General features: G+C 40.6%; 1 protein-coding gene across 1 annotated transcript; it reads left to right on the forward strand.

Annotated features, from left to right (window-relative positions):
- The first annotated feature begins 1,395 nt into the window (after positions 1 to 1,395).
- homer1 (homer scaffold protein 1) lies at positions 1,396 to 22,789 on the forward strand. Its single transcript, XM_039650243.2, has 9 exons — positions 1,396 to 1,856; positions 5,392 to 5,548; positions 6,638 to 6,769; positions 7,600 to 7,692; positions 14,467 to 14,657; positions 16,925 to 17,084; positions 19,040 to 19,150; positions 19,240 to 19,320; positions 21,517 to 22,789. The coding sequence occupies exons 1-9, from the start codon at positions 1,852 to 1,854 to the stop codon at positions 21,697 to 21,699; spliced, it is 1,113 nt and encodes a 370-aa protein (XP_039506177.2). The 5' UTR covers positions 1,396 to 1,851; the 3' UTR covers positions 21,700 to 22,789.
- The last annotated feature ends 757 nt before the right edge of the window (positions 22,790 to 23,546 follow it).

Below are 23,546 nucleotides of genomic sequence, written 5' to 3' on the forward strand. Positions count from 1 at the left end.
GTGTAATAGATTGGCAGTTAAACTACAATGGACTCAAAGCAACTCACAAACTGCACCAGAGTTATCTGACGCTGTGGTCACAGACCCATCTGTTACTGTGAAGGCCACAGTCTGTCACAATGAGATGCAACACACACTACGGAGCACAACAGCAAGATCCTTATTGAACATCAAACAGATGGACACAAAACAACACTGGACTGGACTAAAAATGCAGGGAAAACTGGCATGTTTAGACTTTGCTAACTCTACCTCTCATTCTATGTACAAAAATGCTGCAATAGGGGAAGATATTCTTCACTTCACTGCCAAGGCCAGACTAGGTGTTGTGTTACCAAACCAGATACAAACTAGCATTATGGTACCCTGAAAATTATTACCCACACTGCATATTGCATTCTAACTCTGATCACCTTGAGTCAGTTGCCCTTGCCCATATTGTAAATGGCTGTAAATAGGTATAAAGGGTTATATACAGCACACCATGACCGTATTGTAGACCTCATTGCAAGTGCTGTTCAAGACATATTTCCAAAAGATATGCCTATAAACATTCACGAGTATTACCGGACTGGTTTAACAGCTCTGATGATTTATTTTGTAACATCCCTAACACCCCTGACAATTGTGTTCATGGATACAGATAAAAAAACAGATAAAAAAGAGGTGCTATTCCTTGAAATAGGTTGTACGATTTGTATATGGACATACTGTAGCCTTTTTGGGAAAAAAAATAAAAAAATAAAATACCAACCCCTCCTTGCGCATGTAAGTTTGTGGCATTGATATTTGGCAGCCTGAGACATGTCCACAAACTGGCTGTTAGTGGACTGAGACTGGCAGGGCTACCAAAAGGAAAGTCCAAACAGCTGGCAAAGTTTTGCTCAATATCTGCTGTGATAGGCAGCCTTGCGGTGTGGCGTAAGCGATGTTTTATGTACCCTTGAATGTCAAAGCTGTGTTATCTCTGAGAATATTTGAACCCTTTCTGTAAGAAATTTGATTGGTGGATTCAAATAAAGAAATCAAATGTGTGTGTGTGTGTGTGTTTTCAGAGATGTAAATGAATGGAGCCATCAGTAAATGACAGTATTTTCATTATTCAGGCAATTATCTCTTGAATATGGTTCAGTCTGATTACAAGAAATCGAGCTAAACTAAATTTGACCATAGCGAGAATGATCAGTCTGTGTTTGCCTTCGTCACTGAACTGATTATAAATAAAAATGAATTGTGTTGCATGTCCGACTCGTGTCCACTAGAGTGCGCAGAAGAACTGATGTGATTGTCGTGTGTGTGTGTGTGTGTGTGTGTGTGTGTCGTATACTTTACATCAGTCAACAACAGCGTTCAGCTCGAGTGTAGCTGATGGCTTGCGATACACAACCTGTAGTATTTGCATTGGAAGCAGCCCAGTGTGTGTGTGTGTGTGTGTGTGTGTGATGACCGGAAGTGACGTAACGCGTGTACTGTCCGTGATGTCAGAGTTCGGCGTGGAGGAGAGTGACGCGAGTGCGTGATGACGTCGCGCGGAGATGATGATGAATGAGAAGATGATGATGATGACAGACAGAAGGAGAGAGACACAGATGTGAGAGAGCGCGACGCATTGATGGAGGAAACGATGCAGATGACGGAGGAGCGCTAAGGGGCTGTTGATATTCAGCATCAGTGTGTGTGTGTGTGTGTGTGTGTAGGCTATGTGTGTCCGCACGCGACGCGTTATTCTTCTCCAGCATGAGGAGCGTTGAGAGTCAGCGAGCGAGCGGAACGACTCGATTTACGGCGCACTGAATCTCACTCGCGCGAATAGCAGGACACACACACACACGGAGATCCGCGAGCAGCAAAATGGGGTATGTTACTGTGTTTACTGTGTGTGTTACTGTGCTTTACTACAGCGGGTGTGTGGAAGCTGTCTCCTGCCGCCAGATCATGCTTTGGGCAATCATAATCATGACATACTGAGTCATTATTGACACGACAAGTCAAAATGACATGGGGCATTGAAATAACATAAATTATTTAAACATCACATATTATTGTCTTTTCATCTCATAATTATGACTTGGGGTGTCATAATTATTACTTAGTTTGTCATTATTTTGATTCACCTTAGCATGATTGTGTTTTGTATTGTGGCAGAAATGGGTTTAGATTGGTCGTCATCTTCATGGTCACAGATTAATACCGCGGTATACCGTGATATGGATCCGTGAGTTTGGGGTCATCTCATTTGTTCACCTGAAGGGGTTGTGTTTGGTTTGAGTGTGTTGTTAGAAGAAGTCAAGGAGTCTCTTATAATTTCAACTTTTTATGTCATAATTATGAGACAAAAATTAAAATTGACTTGTTGAGAGAAATTTAGAGTTGGACATGACTGTCATAATTATAACAAAGTTGGAAATGACTGTCGAAATCAGACACAAAAAATTAAAATTGACTCATATGGCTTAAAAAAGTCAAAATTGAGTCATAATAATTACAAAAATGTAAAAACATAAAAAGTCAAATGATCAAAACCGACTGTCATTAATTATAACAAAAAGTTGATAATGACTGTCGAAATTTTGACATCTCAGGTCTTGAAATTAAACACCCTCCCTGTGGACACTGAAGCTCGAGTCACTATCGGCTGGTCATGTTTAATTTACTCGGTATTTAGATTTCTCAGATTTATTTAAACATGGAATGCAAGAACAATGCAAATGAAAAAGTCTACATAAATATAATATGAATATAAACTTTACATTTCAAATACTATTAATAAAGTCAAGTAAACCATCTGTAATAAAATAAGACCAAATAATCAAACAAGCGATAGCACAAATGAACAGAGGTGCGAATGTAATCCACTGGGTCGTCAGGTCTCAGTATTTAGATGCAGATTAGATGCAGAAATTAAATAAAGTCATGATGTAAAATAACACTGCATAGTCTTCTCTGGATATATTAAATAAATAAATAGATTAATCCTTATTACAGTTACAAAAGTTATTTGTTCAAGAGCATTAAGAGAGTTTTTGCAGTGAGTTTTGATGATTAACAACACACACACTCACACACACACACACACACACACACACACACAGAAGAACATTAGGCCACTCTCGCTTTAACAGCGAATGCACTGATCTAACGAACTGATACACATACCTGTACGTTTCCTCCTCCACTGTTTTTTCATCCTCCACACACACCGATCATAGACGCCGACTGGGTTTACTGGGAAACTCGCCAAGATCGGCATGTTGACGTGCGTGTGTGTGTGCTTGTGTCTGTTTGTGTGAAATTGTCCGTTCAAGCGCAAGAAGACGTGAAAGAGTTCAATATAGTATTCCTGTCCTGTCAGATGCGCTTCAGATGCAGTTTGAACACAAAACACACACGCACTCGCACATGCACACACACTCACTTTCACATACACTCACTCACGCACACACTCGCACGCACACACTCACTCTCATCCACACACAGAGTGCTCCAGTTATCTTCTCGCCTTCTTGTGCAAGAATGTTCAAATTGGCAAAGCTTAAAAAGTGACGGTTCTGTTAATGAGCCTTTAGAGAGTGTGTGTGTGTGAGAGAGAGAGAGTGTGTGTGTTTAAGATAGAGAGAGAGAGAGAGAGAGAGAGAGAGATTTTTGTGTGTGTGTGTGTGTGTGTGTGTGCGGGTGAGTGAGTGTGAGAGAGAGAGAGTGTGTGTGTGCGAGTGATTGTGTGTGTGTGTGTGAGTGAGTGACTGTTTGTGCAGGTGAGTGAGTTTGAGAGAGAGAGAGAGAGAGTGTGTGTGTGTGCACACGAGTCATTGTGTATGCAAGTGAGTGTGTGTATGCATGTATGTGAGTGAGTGTGTGTGCGATTGAGTGTGTGTGTGCAAGTGATCAAAGAAAGTCAAAATTTACTGTCATATCCTAATTGTCATCATAGGTGATATTCCTACATAAATTCAAAATCATGGTATAAAAAACTGAAATCCTGAAATAAAAAGTCTACATTATGACAGTCATTTATGACGTTTTGAGTCATCATCAGAATCATGAGCTCAATACTTCAGATCCTGCTAGATGAAGATGATTGGCACACACTTATATGCCGGTGTGTTATGATGCGGCGCTGTGAAACGGCAGCTGTGTCTGAAGTGTGCTGATTGGCTCAGGCCCAGATGATGTCATTGCTCCCTATGATGATGTCACTGTTGTTACGGAAGCTGTGATTGGCTTCAGAGTTTGCTTTACTTGATGGTTGTAAGTTTGTGTTTGATGACATTCACATGTTCTCTGATGGTCACATGACATGCAGGGAACAAGATTATTATAATAATAATTGTGTGTGTGTGTGTGTGTGTAAGTGCAGTTCTTGTGTGTGTGCAGTGATTTTGTGTGTGTGTGTGTGTGTGTGTAAGTGCAGTGATTGTGTGTGTGCCAGCATGTGATTGGTTGGATGGTGACTGCACTGTGAGCAGATGGACCGGCTCACCCTTGGCCTGTGTGTGTGTGTGTGCGCGTGCGTGCGTGCGTTCGTGTGTGCGTGTGTGTGTGTGTGTGTGTGTGTGTGTTAGAACAGCTGATGTCAAAGCCTCATCAGCTAGTTTGACTTTTATCTCTGTTTGAACAATGGCTCTGTGTGTTGTAGTCAAATTCATTCACAGCAGTCGAGCAGTGTGATAAGAGCTGATTTCCTCTAGACCATACACACACACACACTGTGTGCACACAATCACTGCACACACACACAATAATTGCACACTCGCACACACACACAATAATTGCACACTCATACACACACTATGCGAGCACACAATCACTACACACACACACACGCACACAAACAGACACATACACTCACTCTCACACACAGACCCACTCCAGTTCTTGCAAGGGTGCTCCATTAGAGTTCATGTTCATTCCCAGAAGATGTTTGATGCGACTCAGAGATTCACTCACTTCTGTGTGTTAATGTGATTAATGTGAGTGTGTGCTGTTAAATAAGAGTGTGAGACACTGGAGACTCGATCCGCCTGACCCACATTCTCAACACCCCCCCCCCCCCCACACACACACACAGATCAGTGTGAGGATCTGGAATAAAGCACACGGACTCAGATAAGATGTTCTGTGGGAGCAGGAACAGGGAAGCTTGCTTTGCACGCTGGGATTTGCGTTGTGCTCGAGCCGATGATGAGGATGATGATGATGAGCGGGTGATAAATTCGTCCACACACAGATGGACTCGAGTCCTGGCCTCCAGCGACGTGTTAATAGTCATTCTCCACAGAAAATCCTTCATAATCCTAATCTGACTGTGGACGGGCAGTTGATGTGCTGGAGGATTGTGGGTAACGCTGGTTTCCCATCATGCACTTGTGTGTGTGTGTGTGTGTGTATTTGCAGAGAACAGCCAATCTTTAGCACCAGAGCTCACGTCTTCCAGATCGACCCCAACACGAAGAAGAACTGGGTCCCCACCAGCAAACACGCCGTCACTGTCTCGTACTTCTACGACAGCACACGCAACGTGTACCGCATCATCAGCCTCGACGGGTCAAAGGTCAGACATTCATCAAGTGAATCATTCATTTGATTAAATGTTGCTTGCATTGTTTTCCAGCACAAATATCTAAACGTTCCTCAATCCTCATGCATTGACTGCTGAACCGCTGAGTTTGAATGAAGTTGTTTTTTTGACCCTTTGATGAATATTTCTTCACGTCTGCTTCTATTTAATTCCTTAAACTCTCTTCACTTGGTCTCCGTTCAGACTCAGTCCAAATCTGATGTTTGTGCAGGAATCCGCATCGGTGTAGGGAGTGTGAACAGCCAAACATCACATGAAATGCTATTTCTACAAATGTGGAGTGTAGGGCTGAGAATTAGAAACTTGTTATGAAATGAATATTTTGATTCCTCTTATGGATTCCTCTGTGTATCTCAGCATGAGTGTATAGTGCTCGAGCGAGAGACTGTGTGTTCTATCCTCGTGTGTATCAGTGTACTGGACCCGCAGCTCTTAAAGTGACAGCACTAATATTCCTCCGTCTCTATAATAACACTAATCACACAACAGGAGTCTGAGAATACACACTCGCTCTTCACTAAACTGCATTTATTACAGTTTCTGAACCTGAAAATCTTCAAACACTGTCTATATCAGTCGTATCTTTGTTCAGTTGTGTCTTATTTGTTGCGATTGCTATTTTTTTATTTGTTCTTTTTTAATCACAGAATGTTTTATTTAATAATAATAGTGGATATTAGTTGGGCTAGTTGTTCTTCTGTGGTGTTTAAACCTCAGGCAAACGCTCCTGTGTAACAGTTCTTCAGTTGATAATTTCAGCTGCAGTTACAGTTCCACAATAACACTAATTGTGAATGATATCCAAGGGTTTTTACGGTTTTGGAATCGAAATTTGGAATCGATAAGCAGAATCAAAATCAGAATTGTTCAAACTCAAACGAAGCCCAACTCTTGGAATCCTATTGGAATCTCATTACTGTAAATGTGCTTCAGTCTCGGATCGGGTTTCACTGTCGCTCTCGTGAACGCGTCAGACGCTGTTATAGAAAACATTATAATGGAGACGTGTGGAGTTCTGAGACCGGCTGATCTGTGTGTGTTTGTGTGTGTGTGTGTTTACAGGCCATCATTAACAGCACCATCACCCCGAACATGACCTTTACCAAGACCTCGCACAAGTTTGGGCAGTGGGCGGACAGCCGGGCCAACACCGTCTACGGCCTGGGCTTCTCCTCCGAGGCGCTGCTCAGCAAAGTACGCTCTACACACTCAACATGTGCATTTCTACACACTGCACACTCTCAAATTGTGCATTTCTACACACTCTCGACATGCACATTTCTACACCTTAATACACTCATCTTAAATCAAATAAATTGTTTGTTTACTTGATGCTGATGGTCAGCTGATGTATGACCTAAACTTCACTGAATGTGACCCCGGAATAACGGCGGTAAAACTGCTGTAGAATGTCACATTTAACTCAGGAAAGATATTGAATGACCATAAACTCGATAGTCCGCTAGAAAAATAAATAATGAAAAATATTGTGTCGGGAATGGGAAAGGGTGTGTGGGCAATGAGGAAGCGTGTGTCGGGAATGGGGAAGCGAGTGCCGGGAAGGGGGGGAAGCGAGTGCCGGGAATGGGGGGGAAACGAGTGCCGGGAAGGGGGGGAAGCGTGTGTCGGGAATGGGGGGAAGCATGTGTCGGGAATGGGGGGAAGCATGTGTCGGGAATGGGGGGAAGCGTGTGTCGTGAATGAGGGGAAGCGTGTGTCGGGAATGGGGGGAAGCGTGTGTTGGTAATGGGGAAGCGTGTGTCGGAATGGGGGGAAGCAAGTGTCGGGAAGGGGGACGCGTGTGTCGGGAATGGGGAAGCGTGTGTCGGGAATGGGGAAGCGTGTGTCGGAATGGGGAAGCGAGTGTCTGGAAGGGGGAAGCGAGTGTCTGGAAGGGGGAAGCATGTGCCGGGAATGGGGGGAAGCGAGTGTCGGTAAGGGGGAAGTGAGTGTCGGGAATGGGGAAGCGAGTGTCGGGAATGGGGAAGTGTGTGTCTCTGACGCAGTTTTCCGTCTGTGTGTAGTTTGCTGAGAAGTTTGCGGAGTTCAAAGAAGCCGCGCGATTAGCGAAAGAGAAATCTCAGGAGAAGATGGAGCTGACCAGTTCACCTTCACAGGTATAAACCAAACCATCACTGTATGTGTGTGTGTGAGAGATTGTTTGAGAGTGTTTTTGAGTATGAGTTTGGGTGTGTATATTTGAATGTGTGTTTGTTTATATATGTGTGTGTGAGTTTGATTGAGTGTGTTTGTGAGGATGAGTTTGAGTGTGTATGTTTGAATGTGTGTTTGTTTATATATATGTGTGTGTGTGTGTTTGTGTTTTTCTACTTCAATCTATTGACATCAATCACATTGTCTCTCAAGCGCAAACCTGTGTCGTGCTTCCCGCGCTTCAAGGTAAGGAGCAAACGCTCATGAGCGTCAGTACCCGCTGACTCTGACCTGTGAGACCCAGATCAGTCGTCCAGAACCAGTCCGTCCCAATCCTCCCTCACTTAAGACACCCGTCCCTCCTCACACTCCTCTATCCCTGCAGCCGATCCTCTGTGAATAATGTGCTCTTGATTAACATGAGATGTTGTCGTTTCTCTCACGGTGTCGTTCAATCCCCTAAAACGAGCAGATCCGTGGTGCGTCAAAGGTAAGCCTGAGGCTGACGACCCTGAACTTTCACCCCTGATATATCATCAGCTCCAGTCTACCAAAGAACGTATATTGACAAAAAGTGAAAGCCAATAGAACGTTCCATTGCAACACCAACACCCAGCAGCAGCCCTACACAGCCGCCATTTTGGAGTGAAAGCGACTCGGCAGTGGCTCGGCAGTCAAATATTATACATATATTTAGTCCAGTGCAGAGGTCATTTTTAGGTTGAAATAATTAGGTGATTATTTTACTCACAACAGTTAACGTTATAGTATTTAAAAAGAAGTTGCTACTTAACCAGGCTTTTCCCCCCACATTAACTTAAGACAGGGAGGTTCAAGGATTTAATTATATTATATTACTCTCCACATTAAAGGACAACTCCGGCGCAAAATGAACCTTTAGTCTAATTACACATTGTTACCTAGTCAACCGTTATCTGAGATTTGTTTTCATCAGGGTTCTCAAGTTTGAGCAAAAGCTTGGAGTGAGATCACACGCGGTTAGGGGAGGAGCCATAATGAAGCCCCGCCCCACCCATCACCGCCCCCAATTTTACCCATTGTTCATAATTAACCAGAACAAATTAAAATTATAACAATTAGTAAATCTGATAAATGACAGAGCAATTCATCACATCAAATACTCTTTAATGCAGTATTACAAATATAGCTAACCAAAAATATAACAAATTGCTCCAAACAGTTTCAAACAAATCTTTAAAAATTGCATTTTAATTTTTGAATGCGTCTTCTATCTAGACGAATGATTTATTGTGTGATGGGACATTGAGAACAAATGGACAGATTAGAGTGCACCACCTCTTCCACTGTCTCCTCCTCTAATCTGGCAACCTTTTTAGGGGGCTTACCCTTTGGTGCCCAAAATGACAAAATATCTTTCTGCTTTTTTTCTGACATCTTTGAAAAATACAAATGCAACATTATGACAATGATTAAATATTACCCAGAGCAATCTGCTGTAATACATCCTTAATGTAACTAGAAAGACTATTAATATTACAGTATAATATAATTTAAAATAAAATCAGTAAATCTTCATTCCTTTCCATACCCACTAACATTTCTCTTAGTTTCAGATAACGTAAGATAGCCAAACTGAGCCTGGTTGCAAAGTAGTTGTAGAGTTTTTGACAGCATCAATAATAATGTACGATGGGCTACATATTAAATGTTCTAGCCCAAAAATGTTAGACGAGCTTCTTCCAACTTACCTTTTTCTCCATCACGACACATGTGTTCGCGCGATATTTTTGGTTACCTAGTAACGAACGTAAGGTGGCCGAGGATGTTCCGTCCATTTCGGTGTGTTCGCGCTACTGAATGACATGTCATGTATAGATCAGTGGTGCACGCAGCGCGCATATATGTTGCCTAGTAACGAACGCAATCTGGCGGAGATACGCGCTGGCGGCAGGAAACTTCACTTTGTTTGCCTGCGCCTCGTATACAACGTTAGAAAGCTTTCAGCCAGGACAACTTGGTTGGCATTGCCTTTTCAGCGTGAGAAATACACAGTGTGGCGTGTGAGCGTGTGAACCGGTCGAAATGAGTGTGTCTCACGGCCAATGCGTGAGACTTGAGAACCCTGGTTTTCATGATTGCCGAATGTAAATAGTTTTATCTCTAAAAACAGTTTAGCCTATAACGCTAGTATAATGCTAGTATATAGGGCATAGAGTAATGACAAATAAAAATCGCTTGTTATTACCACTAACAAGGCTCAAAATAGCCCCACACTAACACGACAGCATAAAAAGAGTCCCTACATTTAAACCGAAGCATTGAGAACTTTGTCAGTGTCCACACAGTTTAATAAGAAGATATTTTATACACACAGTCAACTTCGCGAATACAGGAAGAAGCCATCTTTGAAAAATAGTCTCTACCAGTCGATCTACGAACGCCGATCCATGTGCGCTGGTGAGATGTGAATAAGGTGATAAGGTGAGCGCGAACAGTAGGCTACGTGTACATATTGAAGACAAGTAAACGGTTTGTGTTTGTGTTTCTTCTGGAAACAACGGATCATATGAGATTCTGCACAGTTCAGCGCACTTGGATCGGCGTTCGTAGATCGACTGGTAGAGACTATTTTTCAAAGATGGCTTCTTCCTGTATTCGCGAAATTTACTGTGTGTATAAAATATCTTCTTATTAAACTGTGTGGACACTGACAAAGTTCTCAACGCTTCGGTTTGAATGTAGGGACCCTTGTTATGCTGTCGTTTTGGTGTGGGGCTATTTTGAGCCTTGTTAGTGGTAATAACAAGCGATTTTTATTTGTCATTACTCTATGCCCTATATACAGGGTTCTCAAGTCTCACGCATTGGCCGTGAGACACACGCATTTCGACCGGTTCACACGCTCACACGCCACACTGTGTATTTCTCACGCTGAAAAGGCAATGCCAACCAAGTTGTCCTGGCTGAAAGCTTTCTAACGTTGTATACGAGGCGCAGGCAAACAAAGTGAAGTTTCCTGCCGCCAGCGCTTATCTCCGCCAGATTGCGTTCGTTACTAGGCAACATATATGCGTGCTGCGTGCACCACTGATCGATACATGACATGTCATTCAGTAGCGCGAACACACGGAGATGGACGGAACATCCTCGGCCACCGTACGTTCGTTACTAGGTAACCAACAACATCGCGCGAACACATGTGTCGTGATGGAGAAGTAGGTAAGTTGGAAGAAGCTCGTCTAACATTTTTGGGCTAGAACATTTAATATGTAGCCCATCGTACATTATTATTGATGCAGTCAAAAACTCTACAACTACTTTGCAACCAGGCTCAGTTTGGCTATCTTACGTTATCTGAAACTAAGAGAAATGTTAGTGGGTATGGAAAGGAATGAAGATTTACTGATTTTATTTTAAATTATATTATACTGTAATATTAATAGTCTTTCTAGTTACATTAAGGATGTATTACAGCAGATTGCTCTGGGTAATATTTAATCATTGTCATAATGTTGCATTTGTATTTTTCAAAGATGTCAGAAAAAAAGCAGAAAGATATTTTGTCATTTTGGGCACCAAAGGGTAAGCCCCCTAAAAAGGTTGCCAGATTAGAGGAGGAGACAGTGGAAGAGGTGGTGCACTCTAATCTGTCCATTTGTTCTCAATATTCCCACCACACAATAAATCATTCGTCTAGAAGACGCATTCAAAAATCAAAATGCAATTTTTAAAGATTTGTTTGAAACTGTTTGGAGCAATTTGTTATATTTTTGGTTAGCTATATTTGTAATACTGCATTAAAGAGTATATTTGATGTGATGAATTGCTCTGTCATTTATCAGATTTACTAATTGTTATAATTTTAATTTGTTCCGGTTAATTATGAACAATGGGTAAAATTGGGGGCGGGGATGGGTGGGCGTGGCTTCATTATGGCTCCTCCCCTAACCGCGTGTGATCTCACTCCAAGCTTTTGCTGAAACTTGAGAACCCTACCTATATACTAGCATTGAACTAGCGTTATAGGCTAAACTGTTTTTAGAGATAAAACTATTTACGTTCGGCAATCATGAAAACAAATCTCAGATAACGGTTGACTAGGTAGCAATGTGTAATTAGACCAAAGGTCCATTTTGCGCCGGAGTTGTCCTTTAAGTGTGACAGGTAAGAATAAAGTGATGTCAGTTCACAAAGTTATAATAGGAGTTTCCAGGAGGTACACATAACGTTACATACAAAAATAAGTAATCAATGAAATAAGTTAATTCAGCGAATAAATGTAATTGTACTAAAATGTAAATGTTGGACAATAAATGTATAACAGCAATAGAATAGCTTTATGGTAGACTGTTTTTTTTTTTTTTTTTTTTTTTTTTTGCAGAATTATCTTATATTAATGATTGTTAAAGCAAGACTATGTAAACAAAAAACCACAGCCACTGTCCAAAGTGGCAAATTAAAGTTATATGATAACAGACACAGCAATGCATCATGTTCTATAAGATTGTCATGTTTGCAGCATGATCCAGGGAATTAAAACGTACAAAATATATTTCAGGCCTAGTGGAATTGGTAACTAATAATAGTAGTAAAGGTGTAAAGTTGCAAAAAATGGAAATACTCACTAATGCAAGAAAATACTACCTCAAAAAACTGTTATCTGTGCTGTTGTCCAGTAACTCCAGTTGGAATTTTCACCCCAAAATGGCGGCCGCGCTATCGAAGCGCCACCTAGTGGCTGTTACCAAAAAAGCATCAGAGTTTCGCCTCTTGTTCTTCTAAACTCTTTGACTCTACTGTATTAAAGGTGCTCTAAGCGATCTCACACGTTTTTTAGGCTACAACATTTTTTTGTCACATACAGCAAACATCTCCTCACTATCCGCTAGCTGCCTGTCCCCTAAACACACTGGAAAAAAACGGTCTATGCAGAAAACCCAGGCTCCACAAATGGCAACAAAAATAAACTGCGGCAACCCGCAATAAACTTTGTAATAAATAAATGACGTTGCTTTAAACGTCAGCAAGAAGTTAAGTAACCTGACATCGCTTAGAGCACCTTTAATTTAATGTCAGATTTGTGTCGTAGGATATGAAGTGTGTGTTAATCATAAAGATGTGTTGCTACAAGAGCAGAGATTCATCCTGCCAACATGTTTTCCAGAAATGCCTCATATTTATGGACGTGTAAAGTCATCGATTATGAAACAAATGTCCTTTTACTCAAATAATTTAAACATTTAAACACACGTACACATCATGATGTGTTTGTGCTGAATTTGATAAATGCTGATTTTGCATCGCATCAATTAGATATTATTATACCATATATAATATAGATATTATTATACCATATTTAATGTTAGGCGAAACATGATGGTTCTTCACTTCATGGTTAATAATAATAATTAGTTTAATTCATTTATTTTCCCAAGCTCAAGTTGCTTCACAATCAACAAACATAAATACATAAAAAATAATTGTGAAATATATATTATATTAATAACATCAAATGAATGATTCAATGACTCACAATGACTTCATTGTTTTATTACTGGATGAATCAACATTTTTGAAGGAATCTCTGATTGAATAATTCAATGACAGACACATGTTTCTAACAGTCTCCACCTACTAGTGAAACTCTGATTCAATCTTTATTTGAAGCATCTAGTTTTTTTTAAAAGGTGATGTGTACTCTATTTTGAACGCTACTGTAAACATAAGTGATTATATCTAAACTATGTTCTTTTATCCCAGTACTTCTGTGATAATCTGAATGATTTAAAATGAGGTAAATGAATGAGGTAAAACAGAAATACTGAATCTGTGTCGTTGAAAAGACTGTCAGTGAAGCGGTTTCACGACAACGGCTCTCTCTGAATCATAACACAGATCTGAATATTCCTGTGATCGCACTTATCAAAGCTTTAATAAACAGGAGAATCACTGTCATGTGCATGAGTGTTTTTAAATAAAGATTGCAATCTTTTAACGATTAAACGTCCTGCTAGATATATACATATAATCAGAAGAGTCATTTTTTTGCTTTCGAACCATGATGTTTTTGATCAAACCAAAGATAAACGTGTGTGTGTGTGTAAGCAGTGATGTCAGAATGATGTGTAATGTGTTTGTGACTGTGTTGTTTGTGTGTGTGTGTGTTTTTGATTGGGTTTCTGACTGTGTTTTATGTTTCTTACTGTGTTGTGTGTGTGTTTGTGACTGTTGTGTGTGTTTGTGACTGTTGTGTGTGTTTCTGACTGTGTTGTGTGTGTTTGTGACTGGTTTGTGTGTTTGTGAATGTGTTGTGTGTGTTTCTGACTCTCTCTCTGTGTGTGTGTGTGTGTGTGTGTGAGACTGTTGTGTTTCTGACTGTGTTGTTTGTGACTGTTGTGTGTTTCTGACTGTTTTTGTGTTTCTGACTGTGTTGTGTGTGTTTGTGACTGGTTTGTGAATGTGTTGTGTTTGTTTCTCACTGTTGTGTGTGTTTCTGACTGTGTGTGTGTTTGTGACGTGTGTGTTTCTGACTGTTGTGTGTTTTTGTGACTGTTGTGTGTGTGTGACTGTGTTGTGTGTGTGTGTGTTTGTGACTGGCTTGTGAATGTGTTTCTGACTGTGATGTGTATGTTTCTGACTGTGTGTGTGTGTGTGTGTTTGTGACATGTGTGTTTCTGACTGTTGTGTGTGTGTGTTTGTGACGGTGTTGTGTGTGTTTGTGACTGTTGTGTGTGTGTGTGTGTGTGTTTTGTCAGGAATCGGCGCCGGGTGATCTTCAGTCTCCTGTGACTCCAGAGAGCATCAACGGGACAGACGAGAGAGTGACGCCTGACGCCGAGAGCCGAGCTCACACTCCGAGCTCACACACTCTGAGCTCGTACACTCCGAGCTTACACACAGCGAGCTCACACACAGCTGAGCTCAACGCCGTGCCGTTCCCACACAGGTCAGCTGATTTCATCCACACACCTGAAGGGGTTTATTGTGAGATCGCACACACACACACACCTGAAGGGGGTTTATTCACCGGCTTATTTATTCAGATAAAAACCGGCTGAATGCACATTTCCTGTTTATTACACGGATACAAGCCACATCAGTAAATAATTTGACACAAAATATTGATCTGAGTTGAAATATTTTATTAGCTCTTTAAACACAAAGCCGCATAGAGAGAGCCGTTTCAGCATCAAACTAGACGAATGTTTAAGAGATGTGGTAGGCTATACAGTCATAACACTTATTACACAGAATTCACCACATTAATAATTATGGAGGTCATCAGAGATATTGAATTCAGATTGAACTGTTTTAACCCTCTGATGGTCTTCAAAAAAAGTAACAATTCCAGTCTTCGGGGTCTATTGGACCCCAGACAAAATTTTTTAATTTTGTAACAGAATAGTATTTTTTTTTTTAACAAATATAATTTTACTCTGTTTATTAATGTTTTTACTCAACATTTGTGTAGTTTTTGGAGGATTTATGTTTTTTTTATTTATTTCTATAAATAAATAAATAAATATTTATTTAAATAGGATTTTTACAAAAAAACAGCATTTTATGTTAAATAAACTTTATAAAAGACCCAGATTTCTAACTTTCATTCCTGGGGATACCATGGATAATTTTACAAGGTTGAATGTAAGATTTTTTGCCTAATTTTTGGAAAAAACAGGTTAAAATTTGTAATAAGTCACTTTATCCACTAGATGGCTATAGAGCTCCACTAGATGGCTATAGAGCTTCACTAGGCCTATAACTATTTGAATTACTGAAAGATATAGTTTCTAAAGTTGGATTCAGTTGGATTCATATCTAAATATTGTAAAAGCACACTTATAACAAAAATAAAATACTTTTTGTCAAAGTTTAGCCTTTGTTTTTGTACTGAAAAAACAACATTTTTTCAATAATGTTACATTATGATTAGAATCAAACCTGAACATGTTACAAAGAGAAATGTTGGAGTCTTAAGATTTGATCATTTATTTCAACTGAACAGCAATAACAAATTAGCAAATAAAGCAGTAAAAATAAAATATTTAAAAAAAAAAAGAAAAAGTAAATTGGGTAAAAAATAGAATAACTAGGAACAATAGTTTGGAACAATAGAACAGATGGTCTCATCTCTTTTATTTTTTTTATAGCCTTACAAATGTATTCCTGTGTGTGTGTGCACATTTTCAATGTGTCTTAGTGTTACCAATTTATTTTTGCGGTGGTTCTGCATTTTAGAGTATTTTATTTTACAAATGATAAGCGAATAGTTTTTATAGTCTGTATGTATTCCTGTATATTGCATTCCTCTATATGTGTGTGTTTGTGTGTGTGTGTGCATGATAATTTTGGATTGTGGATGTTTTTTGCATTGTTGGAAGTGTGCCACTCAATTTCTGTCATTTCTGTCTGTGTTCTGCGTTATTTCTGATTTTGATGATGAATTGTGTCTATTTTGAGTCCAATGATAAATAAATATTTATTTATTAATTTATAGATATTTAAAAGATATCATAAATCCCCCAAAAACTGCACAAATGTTGAGTAAAAACATTAATAAACAGTAAAATAATATTTGTATACAAAAAAAACTATTGTTCTGTTACAAAATTAAATGGTATTTTTTGGGGTCCAATGGACCCCGAAGACCACGAGTGTGACTATTTTTTGTCACGCCTACATAAAAACAGATAGAATTCCATTTTAATTTTTTTTTTGTAGATCTTGACAGTGTTGAGAGCCGTAGCAAGTTTCATACCATTTGGAAAAAGAGAACATTTTTTTTAATTCAAGCAAAATTCATTTGGGGTCTAACAGACCCCTAAAATGGTACCTGTTTGTATCTTATAATTCAACAGTGTACAAAACAAAATGGCTGCCGCTGCATTTGAATGCAACAAGAGAGAGCGAGTCCACGATACCGGATGGCGTAATTAAATAACTGTGCACAAAATATTGATTCGACTGAGTTTTAATATTTTATTAGCGCACCAAGCGCAAAAACTTCCACGAAGACGACTCGTTCCTACCGAGTGTGTAGCACTAATGTCGTCAGTGACCAGATGAGCCTGTGTTTCTGTGTTCTGCTGTTATCTGAGAATAATAAACCACTGGATGGAGCGATCGACCAATCAGAATCAAGCATTCCACAGAGCCGTGTAATAATGCCGTGTATCAGACGCTTTTAATATGATCCTGTTGATCTTCCTGCAGTTCGACGTCCATCACCAAACACTGGGAGGCGGAGCTAGCGGCTCTGAAGGGGAACAACGCCAAGCTAACAGCCGCCCTGCTCGAGTCCACCGCTAACGTCAAGCAGTGGAAGCAGCAGCTAGCGGCATATCAGGACGAGGCCGAGCGGCTCCACACACGGGTCAGATCAAACACACACGCTCACATCTGGGGCAGACTCTTCTGTGACTTACTGGATAACGCATGCAAAATAATGCACAAATTATTGAATCACAAAGTTTCTTTTTACTTTTAAACAAGTGAAAATCATGGTAAAAACGTTTGTCAATATATTTTATTCTGAGAGGGAGTTGCATATCTAATGGATGCCATGCATGAAAGGGTTCTATGGTCCTGGAAATCAGTCACACTGGTATATTGTACACGATCAAAATGAGCGCATTGGAAATGAATGAAAGATTAATGTCCTCTAGTGGAAGCATTTGGAACCTAAGCGTATCAACCTAATTTGGAACACAACTCATTTAGATTTATGGCTTTGATTTTATCTCCAAAATTTGGAGTTTATTTAGAAGAAAATAGCATCACAGTCCAGCTTAAGTTAGTTCAGTGACGCTTCATTTCTGTTTTAGTTGATTTATATAGCAGCTCTGGAGAAAACCGTGATGTTATCGTCCAGCTCAGTTCAGTTCTTATATAATGCTGTCAATGCAGGAGATCAATAATATTGTTGAATTAAATGTCTCCAACTAAGCAACAGAAACTGAAACTCCATCAGTGACAATGGAGGAAAACCCTCGTGAGAAACCAGACTCAGTTTTCCTCTGGTCAGCAGTGTATGATTATGATTCAGGCATTAAAGGTCAGGGGTCAGATTGGATTAGAACATCCAGTATTTGATCAAGTTCCGTTTTGCTGAAGATTGGAGTCGCGTCGGTATGGAGACGTTACTGTGAGTTAGACTGATGGCTGTTGTGTCGATGAGGCCTTGACAGGGGAGAGTCTAGTGGACACAATCTCTGCTGACACTTCATGGATGCGTTGTGGTCGTGTCTAAGCGGAGGTCCTCCATCTGATCTGGATACAGCCTGGATCCGGCTGATTACATCAAGTGTTGTGGTCGTGTATAAGTGACAGGAACTGAAACTCCCATCAGTGAAACTCCATCAGGTCCACCATCTGATCTGGATACGGCCCGTATCCGGCTGACTACATCATGTGTTGTGGTCGTGTCTAGGCGCAGGTCAACCATCTGATCTGGATACGGCGTGGATCTGGCTGACTGCATCATGTGTTGTGGTCGTGTCTAGGCGCAGGTCCACCATCGGATCTGGATACGGCCCGGATCCGGCTGACTACATCATGTGTTGTGGTCGTGTCTAGGCGCAGGTCCACCATCGGATCTGGATACACCCTGGATCCGGCTGACTACATAATGTGTTGTGGTTGTGTCTAGGTCCTCCATATGATCTGGATACGGCCCGGATCCAGCTGACTGCATCCTAACCCTAACACAATATTTTAAAAATCGTAACAATATTTCAGCAATGTATAATTATGATTCAGGCATTAAAGGTCAGGGGTCAGATTGGATTAGAACTTCCAGTATGTGATCCAGTTCCGTCTGGCTGAAGACTGGAGTCGTGTCGGTATGGAAACATTACTGTGAGTTAGACTGATGGCTGTTCTGTCGATAAGGCCTTGACAGGGAAGAGTCTAGTTGACACAATATCTTCTGACACTTCAGGAATGCATTGTGGTTGTGTGTAGGCGCAGGTACTCCATCTGATCTGGATACGGCCCGGATCCGGCTGACTACATCATAAATTGTGGTCGTGTCTAGGCGCAGGTCCACCATCTGATCTGGATACACCCTGCATCCGGCTGACTACATAATGTGTTGTGGTTGTGTCTAGGTCCTCCATGTGATCTGGATACGGCCTGGATCCGGCTGACTGCATCGTGGCCCTAACACAATATTTTAAAGTGTATTTAATGTTTAACAGGGAGCAAATGCACTGTTGACAGAACCAGGCTAATATGGTCATACTTTTTGGTTCTAGTAAGAACTCAAGCTGCTGTATTTTGGACCAGCTGGACAGCTGATGTGTGTGTGTGTGTGTGTGTGTGTCTCAGGTGACGGAACTGGAGTGTGTCAGTGGACAGACGGCCGGCATCAAAACACAGAAAACCGAGCTGAACCAGACCATCGAGGAGCTGGAGGCTGAGCTGAAGGCCAAGGAGGAGGTCAGAGGTCACTGCACACAAACACACACACACAAACATCAGCCGATTCACATACAGACCTCACAGTGCCGATGTGTTTCTCCGCATAGGAACTTGAAAAGCTGAAGGAGGAAGTGGAGAATGCAGACCGACTGCAAGCGCAGAGAGACTCTCTGGCTCAGAAGCTGCAGGTGAGTGACGGACAGACACACACATACACACTAGATGTCTGCACGGACTTTAAACTGAAGCCAAAAACCCGGCCTGTACCCGAAAACATTTACCCCGACCATTATAGTTATATTTAACCCTTTCACGTGTACGATCATACCAGTGTGATCAGTCTTGGCTGGTCCCTGGAGTGTACAATCACACCGGTGTGATCAGAACGGTCAGCGCTTCACGTCATCAACTGCTAAATTCAAACTTGCTCTCGCGCGTTGGCTGGCGCTGAGCCAGAGACAGACGCACTCAGTGCTGTCATATATCACAACTATTGAGTGTTTTCAACCACATAATGTTTATTTTAGGTTTCAGATATTTAAATAGACAGAAGTACTAGCAAAACAAAGATTTTCAGTTTGTAAAATACACACTGATGTCTATGGAAGCAGCAATAATAATCCTTTCAATTATAATAAGACGACACATTTTATTTATATCAGATGCACATTGTGTAAGTAGCTTAACATTTGACCCTATTCTTCTCCCAATTCACCAGCCACTTACTATCATGTATTTCGTGAGAAGTGGAGGAATTGACGTTGTAAATCCAACAGATCCGATTCTCTGAACTGTAAAACAAACTAAAATGGTGCCACCCATTGTGCATACAGCTCAACTAACGCGATCGTTATAAAGATGTTTAAACAACAAAACACATCCACTTACACATATTTGACAATCGGAATATCAGTGTTTCAAGCTATAGCTAATATGTTTGTGAATATTTTTAATAAAAAAGGAAAAATGACATAAAAGCAGATCCTCATTCATTCCATGCTCTGTTTTGGTTGTGCTGTGTCACGTGACAAGCAATGATGTGTCACCATGGAAACATTAAAGCGGCAAGTTCTAAATAACGGTCGCCTTGAAAAACTCATGCTGGGGGGTCAGTTAGAATATTTTAAAGATGAACTGAACTGAAAAATATCGACGTTGAAAACGTGTTGTTTATGACAATTAAAAGTAAATTACACTAAACATTTTTAAAAAATATATATTAATATAGCTTTTTTAAGCAACGCAAAATTGCGCTTGTTAGCGCTGGCAGTTCCGATGACGTCACTGGCATGGTAGGACCCGCGGAGCGCCATAGACAACAGCTGTAGGTCCTGTATACACAGACGAAAATGAGCGCTTTTAACGGCATGGATTACGCATTTGAGCCCGTGAGGGACAGGCCAGTAGTGTCTAACTACCACCACATGGAGGACGATCAGTTTCAGGCCTCACTTGCAGTACAGGATCGTTTGGGGGAAAGTGACTGTGGGCGCGAGCGCTGTGGAGCATAGACACTGCACGGAGACGATCTGTTGCAGAGAGGTCAACATGGACATTTATTGATCGGCGAAAAATGCATCACCATGCACCGTTCATTTCGGATGTTGTTCGGTGAGAGAAACGTGTTGAAGGAGGCTATGCTGTCTCTAATGGATGTCCGAGCTGAGACGCTGGACCGCCCCATAAGTAGCAGGGTATTTTACGAATAGGTGACAGCTGGGCTAACTTGTTAGACTTTTCTCAGATTGTTTAGATTAACAGCGTACTGGCAGTTCACTCTATGGGCGAGGGTGCATTTAGGAAGGAGAAAATCCCATCCTTTACAGTGAACTATACATCAGGGATCTTTTCCCCCTCACCCGAATATCAAGAGTTCGAGTAACGTTAACGTGATGCATTGAACTTGTAACTTGTGTAAATAAAACATTTCGTGCATTGTCAGACGTTTCATGTACTCATTGACGAAAGTACACATCTCTAAATAGTGTGTCGCTAAAAAATCTGTTTCCTCAGCCATGTCAGCGCGCCTCAGACTGTTTACAAGCTACGGCTGTTCTGCTGGTGCGGGTAGGCAACGGAGTGGCTTACCATGCCAGTGACGTAGTCGAACGTTGAAATCCAACATGGCGGCGCCCGTGTAACAAAAACAACACTTTCAATGTACCATTTTATCCCTTTTAACAAATTCTGCCATTTTAAAAATTGTACCAATAAGAATAAATAAAATACATCTGTTATATCACCTTTTCTCAAATTTCAGTTCAGTTCATCTTTAAACTTACGTGTGAAAGGGTTAAACTCAAGCTTGTGGCTTGAAACGGCTGAAAAATAGAGATCTACTGTAAATTAGAACGCACACACACTACTCTTCCTTCGCCCCACAGGACACACAGCTGAGGAACTCTGATCTGGAGACAAGGCTGTCTATACTCGAGGAGCGTCTGGAGAATGGAAGGATGGAGGACGAGAGTTTCCGGAAGAGTCTCCACTCAATCCTGGAGCTGCTGGACGGGAAGATCCTCGAGCTTACTGAGCTGAGAGACAGTCTAAGCAAACTCATCAGCTAGATCACACACACACACACACACTGCTGGGCGGGAAGATCCTCGAGCTGACGGAGCTGAGAGACAGTCTGAGCAAACGCATCAGCTAGATCACACACACACACACACACTCTCTCACACACACACACACATACACTGCTGGACGGGAAGATCCTCGAGCTGACGGAGCTGAGAGGCAGTCTGAGCAAACGCATCAGCTAGATCACACTCTCACACACACACTGTGAATCTCCTCCGCGTGTGTTTTCTGCTGTAAAGACTCCTGTTCTTCTCTTCGATCTGCGAATGGTTGACGATTCCTGCAAACCTGCTTCAGAAACACTCGAACTTCCACAATCTGAGCAATACGAGACACACACGTTCAGTCACACTATCAGGTATTTTGTGTCTCACACACTGTTTCCCTCTGAGATCTTTACACATGAGCAGTTTCTGCACTACACTGTTCTGTTGCTCTTCGTGGCGAGCACATGTTTACTTCCTACTCTATGGTTTATGCTTATTTATTGTAAAAAAAAAAAAAATATATATATATATATATATATTCTAATCACAGTGGCTGCATACGTAGATATTTCATGTACAATCATGTTTGTTTTCATTTTTTCCCCTTTGTTTTTATTCTTCGCACTGTGGAAATATGGTTGTTTTGTAAATGTGGGGATAAACGGGCAATATTTTTGAACTATTTAAAAGGCAAATGTGTCAAAAGTGAAAGTAACTCAGACTTGATTCTGCAGTGTGTGTGTGTGTGTGTTTCTGCCCTTCTGAGGGAAAACTGTTGCCAAAAACCCAGAGTGTGTTTGAAGAACTTCAAGGGCTTGCACTGGTTTCTGACACACGGGACGGCTTTATTATAATTATTATTATTGTGTTTCATTTATGAGCCCATGTGACATAATGAGGCTCAGATTCCTTTGGATAATGATATTGATTAAACACACTTCAACACCTGTAATTCTGAGTTTATAGTAAAATTAAATTGGAAAAATCCTCAACACTTTGTTGTGTGTGTATGTGTGTGTGTAAAAGGTTGATATTTCTGTGGAAGCTCGTTTCTGCCACGGACAATAAAGCATAAAACATTCAGTCACTGCGACCACTTTTTTTCTTACAAATATTAATTTTTTTCCCCTGCAATTGTTTATTTTTTCTCACTATTGCAACTTTTTTCTCATAATTTAGAATTTTGACTCGCATTTGTGACTTATCTCAATGACTTTTTTCTTTTAACAGATTTTTTTAAATCTCACAATTTTACCTTTTCTCACAATTGACTTTCATCTCATAATTATTAAAAAAAAATTCCCACAATTGCGAAAACTTTTTTCTCACAATTTTTACTTTTCTTGCAATTGTGTCTTTTTTTTATCATAATGGGATGAAGATGGGAAAGATGGGAAGAGCTTCCGGATTGTTACGGGATGTTGTCATGACAACTCTGCATCCGTGTTATTCCTCATGCTTCAGGAACGGGCTTCTATATACTCATTTTACTCTTTGATTTAGGGGGAAAAGTGTCTGTCCTGTTTGCGTGCGATTCCTTTGTTCCTCATGGATCCTTCATATGGTGAGATATAATATCTTTTTTTCTGGAGAAGAGCAGTTTGAACATTCTGCTACACATCTGCTTTGGATTGAGTAAATGTTCCTTATTATACTAAATCAGGTTTACATTAAAATATTGATGTTTTATCAATGGAAATTATCACATCATTTATTCAAGTTTGGATACATGTTGCATAGTTTGAATATTTAAAAGTTCAATATAAAACTTGTTTTTTACTTGTTTTTAATTTCATTTGCCAAATGGGATATTTAGACTGAAGGTAGAAAAATTAAGCCTTTTC

This window comes from Pimephales promelas, chromosome 19 (assembly GCF_988280905.1).
Source record: "Pimephales promelas chromosome 19, fPimPro1.hap1.1, whole genome shotgun sequence".
Classification (NCBI taxonomy): domain Eukaryota; kingdom Metazoa; phylum Chordata; class Actinopteri; order Cypriniformes; family Leuciscidae; genus Pimephales; species Pimephales promelas.

Excerpts from the sequence above, each read along its gene's own strand:
- homer1 (XM_039650243.2), top strand. Across the intron at positions 14,658-16,924 it reads GCCGTGCCGTTCCCACACAG|TTCGACGTCCATCACCAAAC; the intron begins GTCAGCTGATTT and ends ATCTTCCTGCAG. Across the intron at positions 17,085-19,039 it reads CCGAGCGGCTCCACACACGG|GTGACGGAACTGGAGTGTGT; the intron begins GTCAGATCAAAC and ends TGTGTGTCTCAG.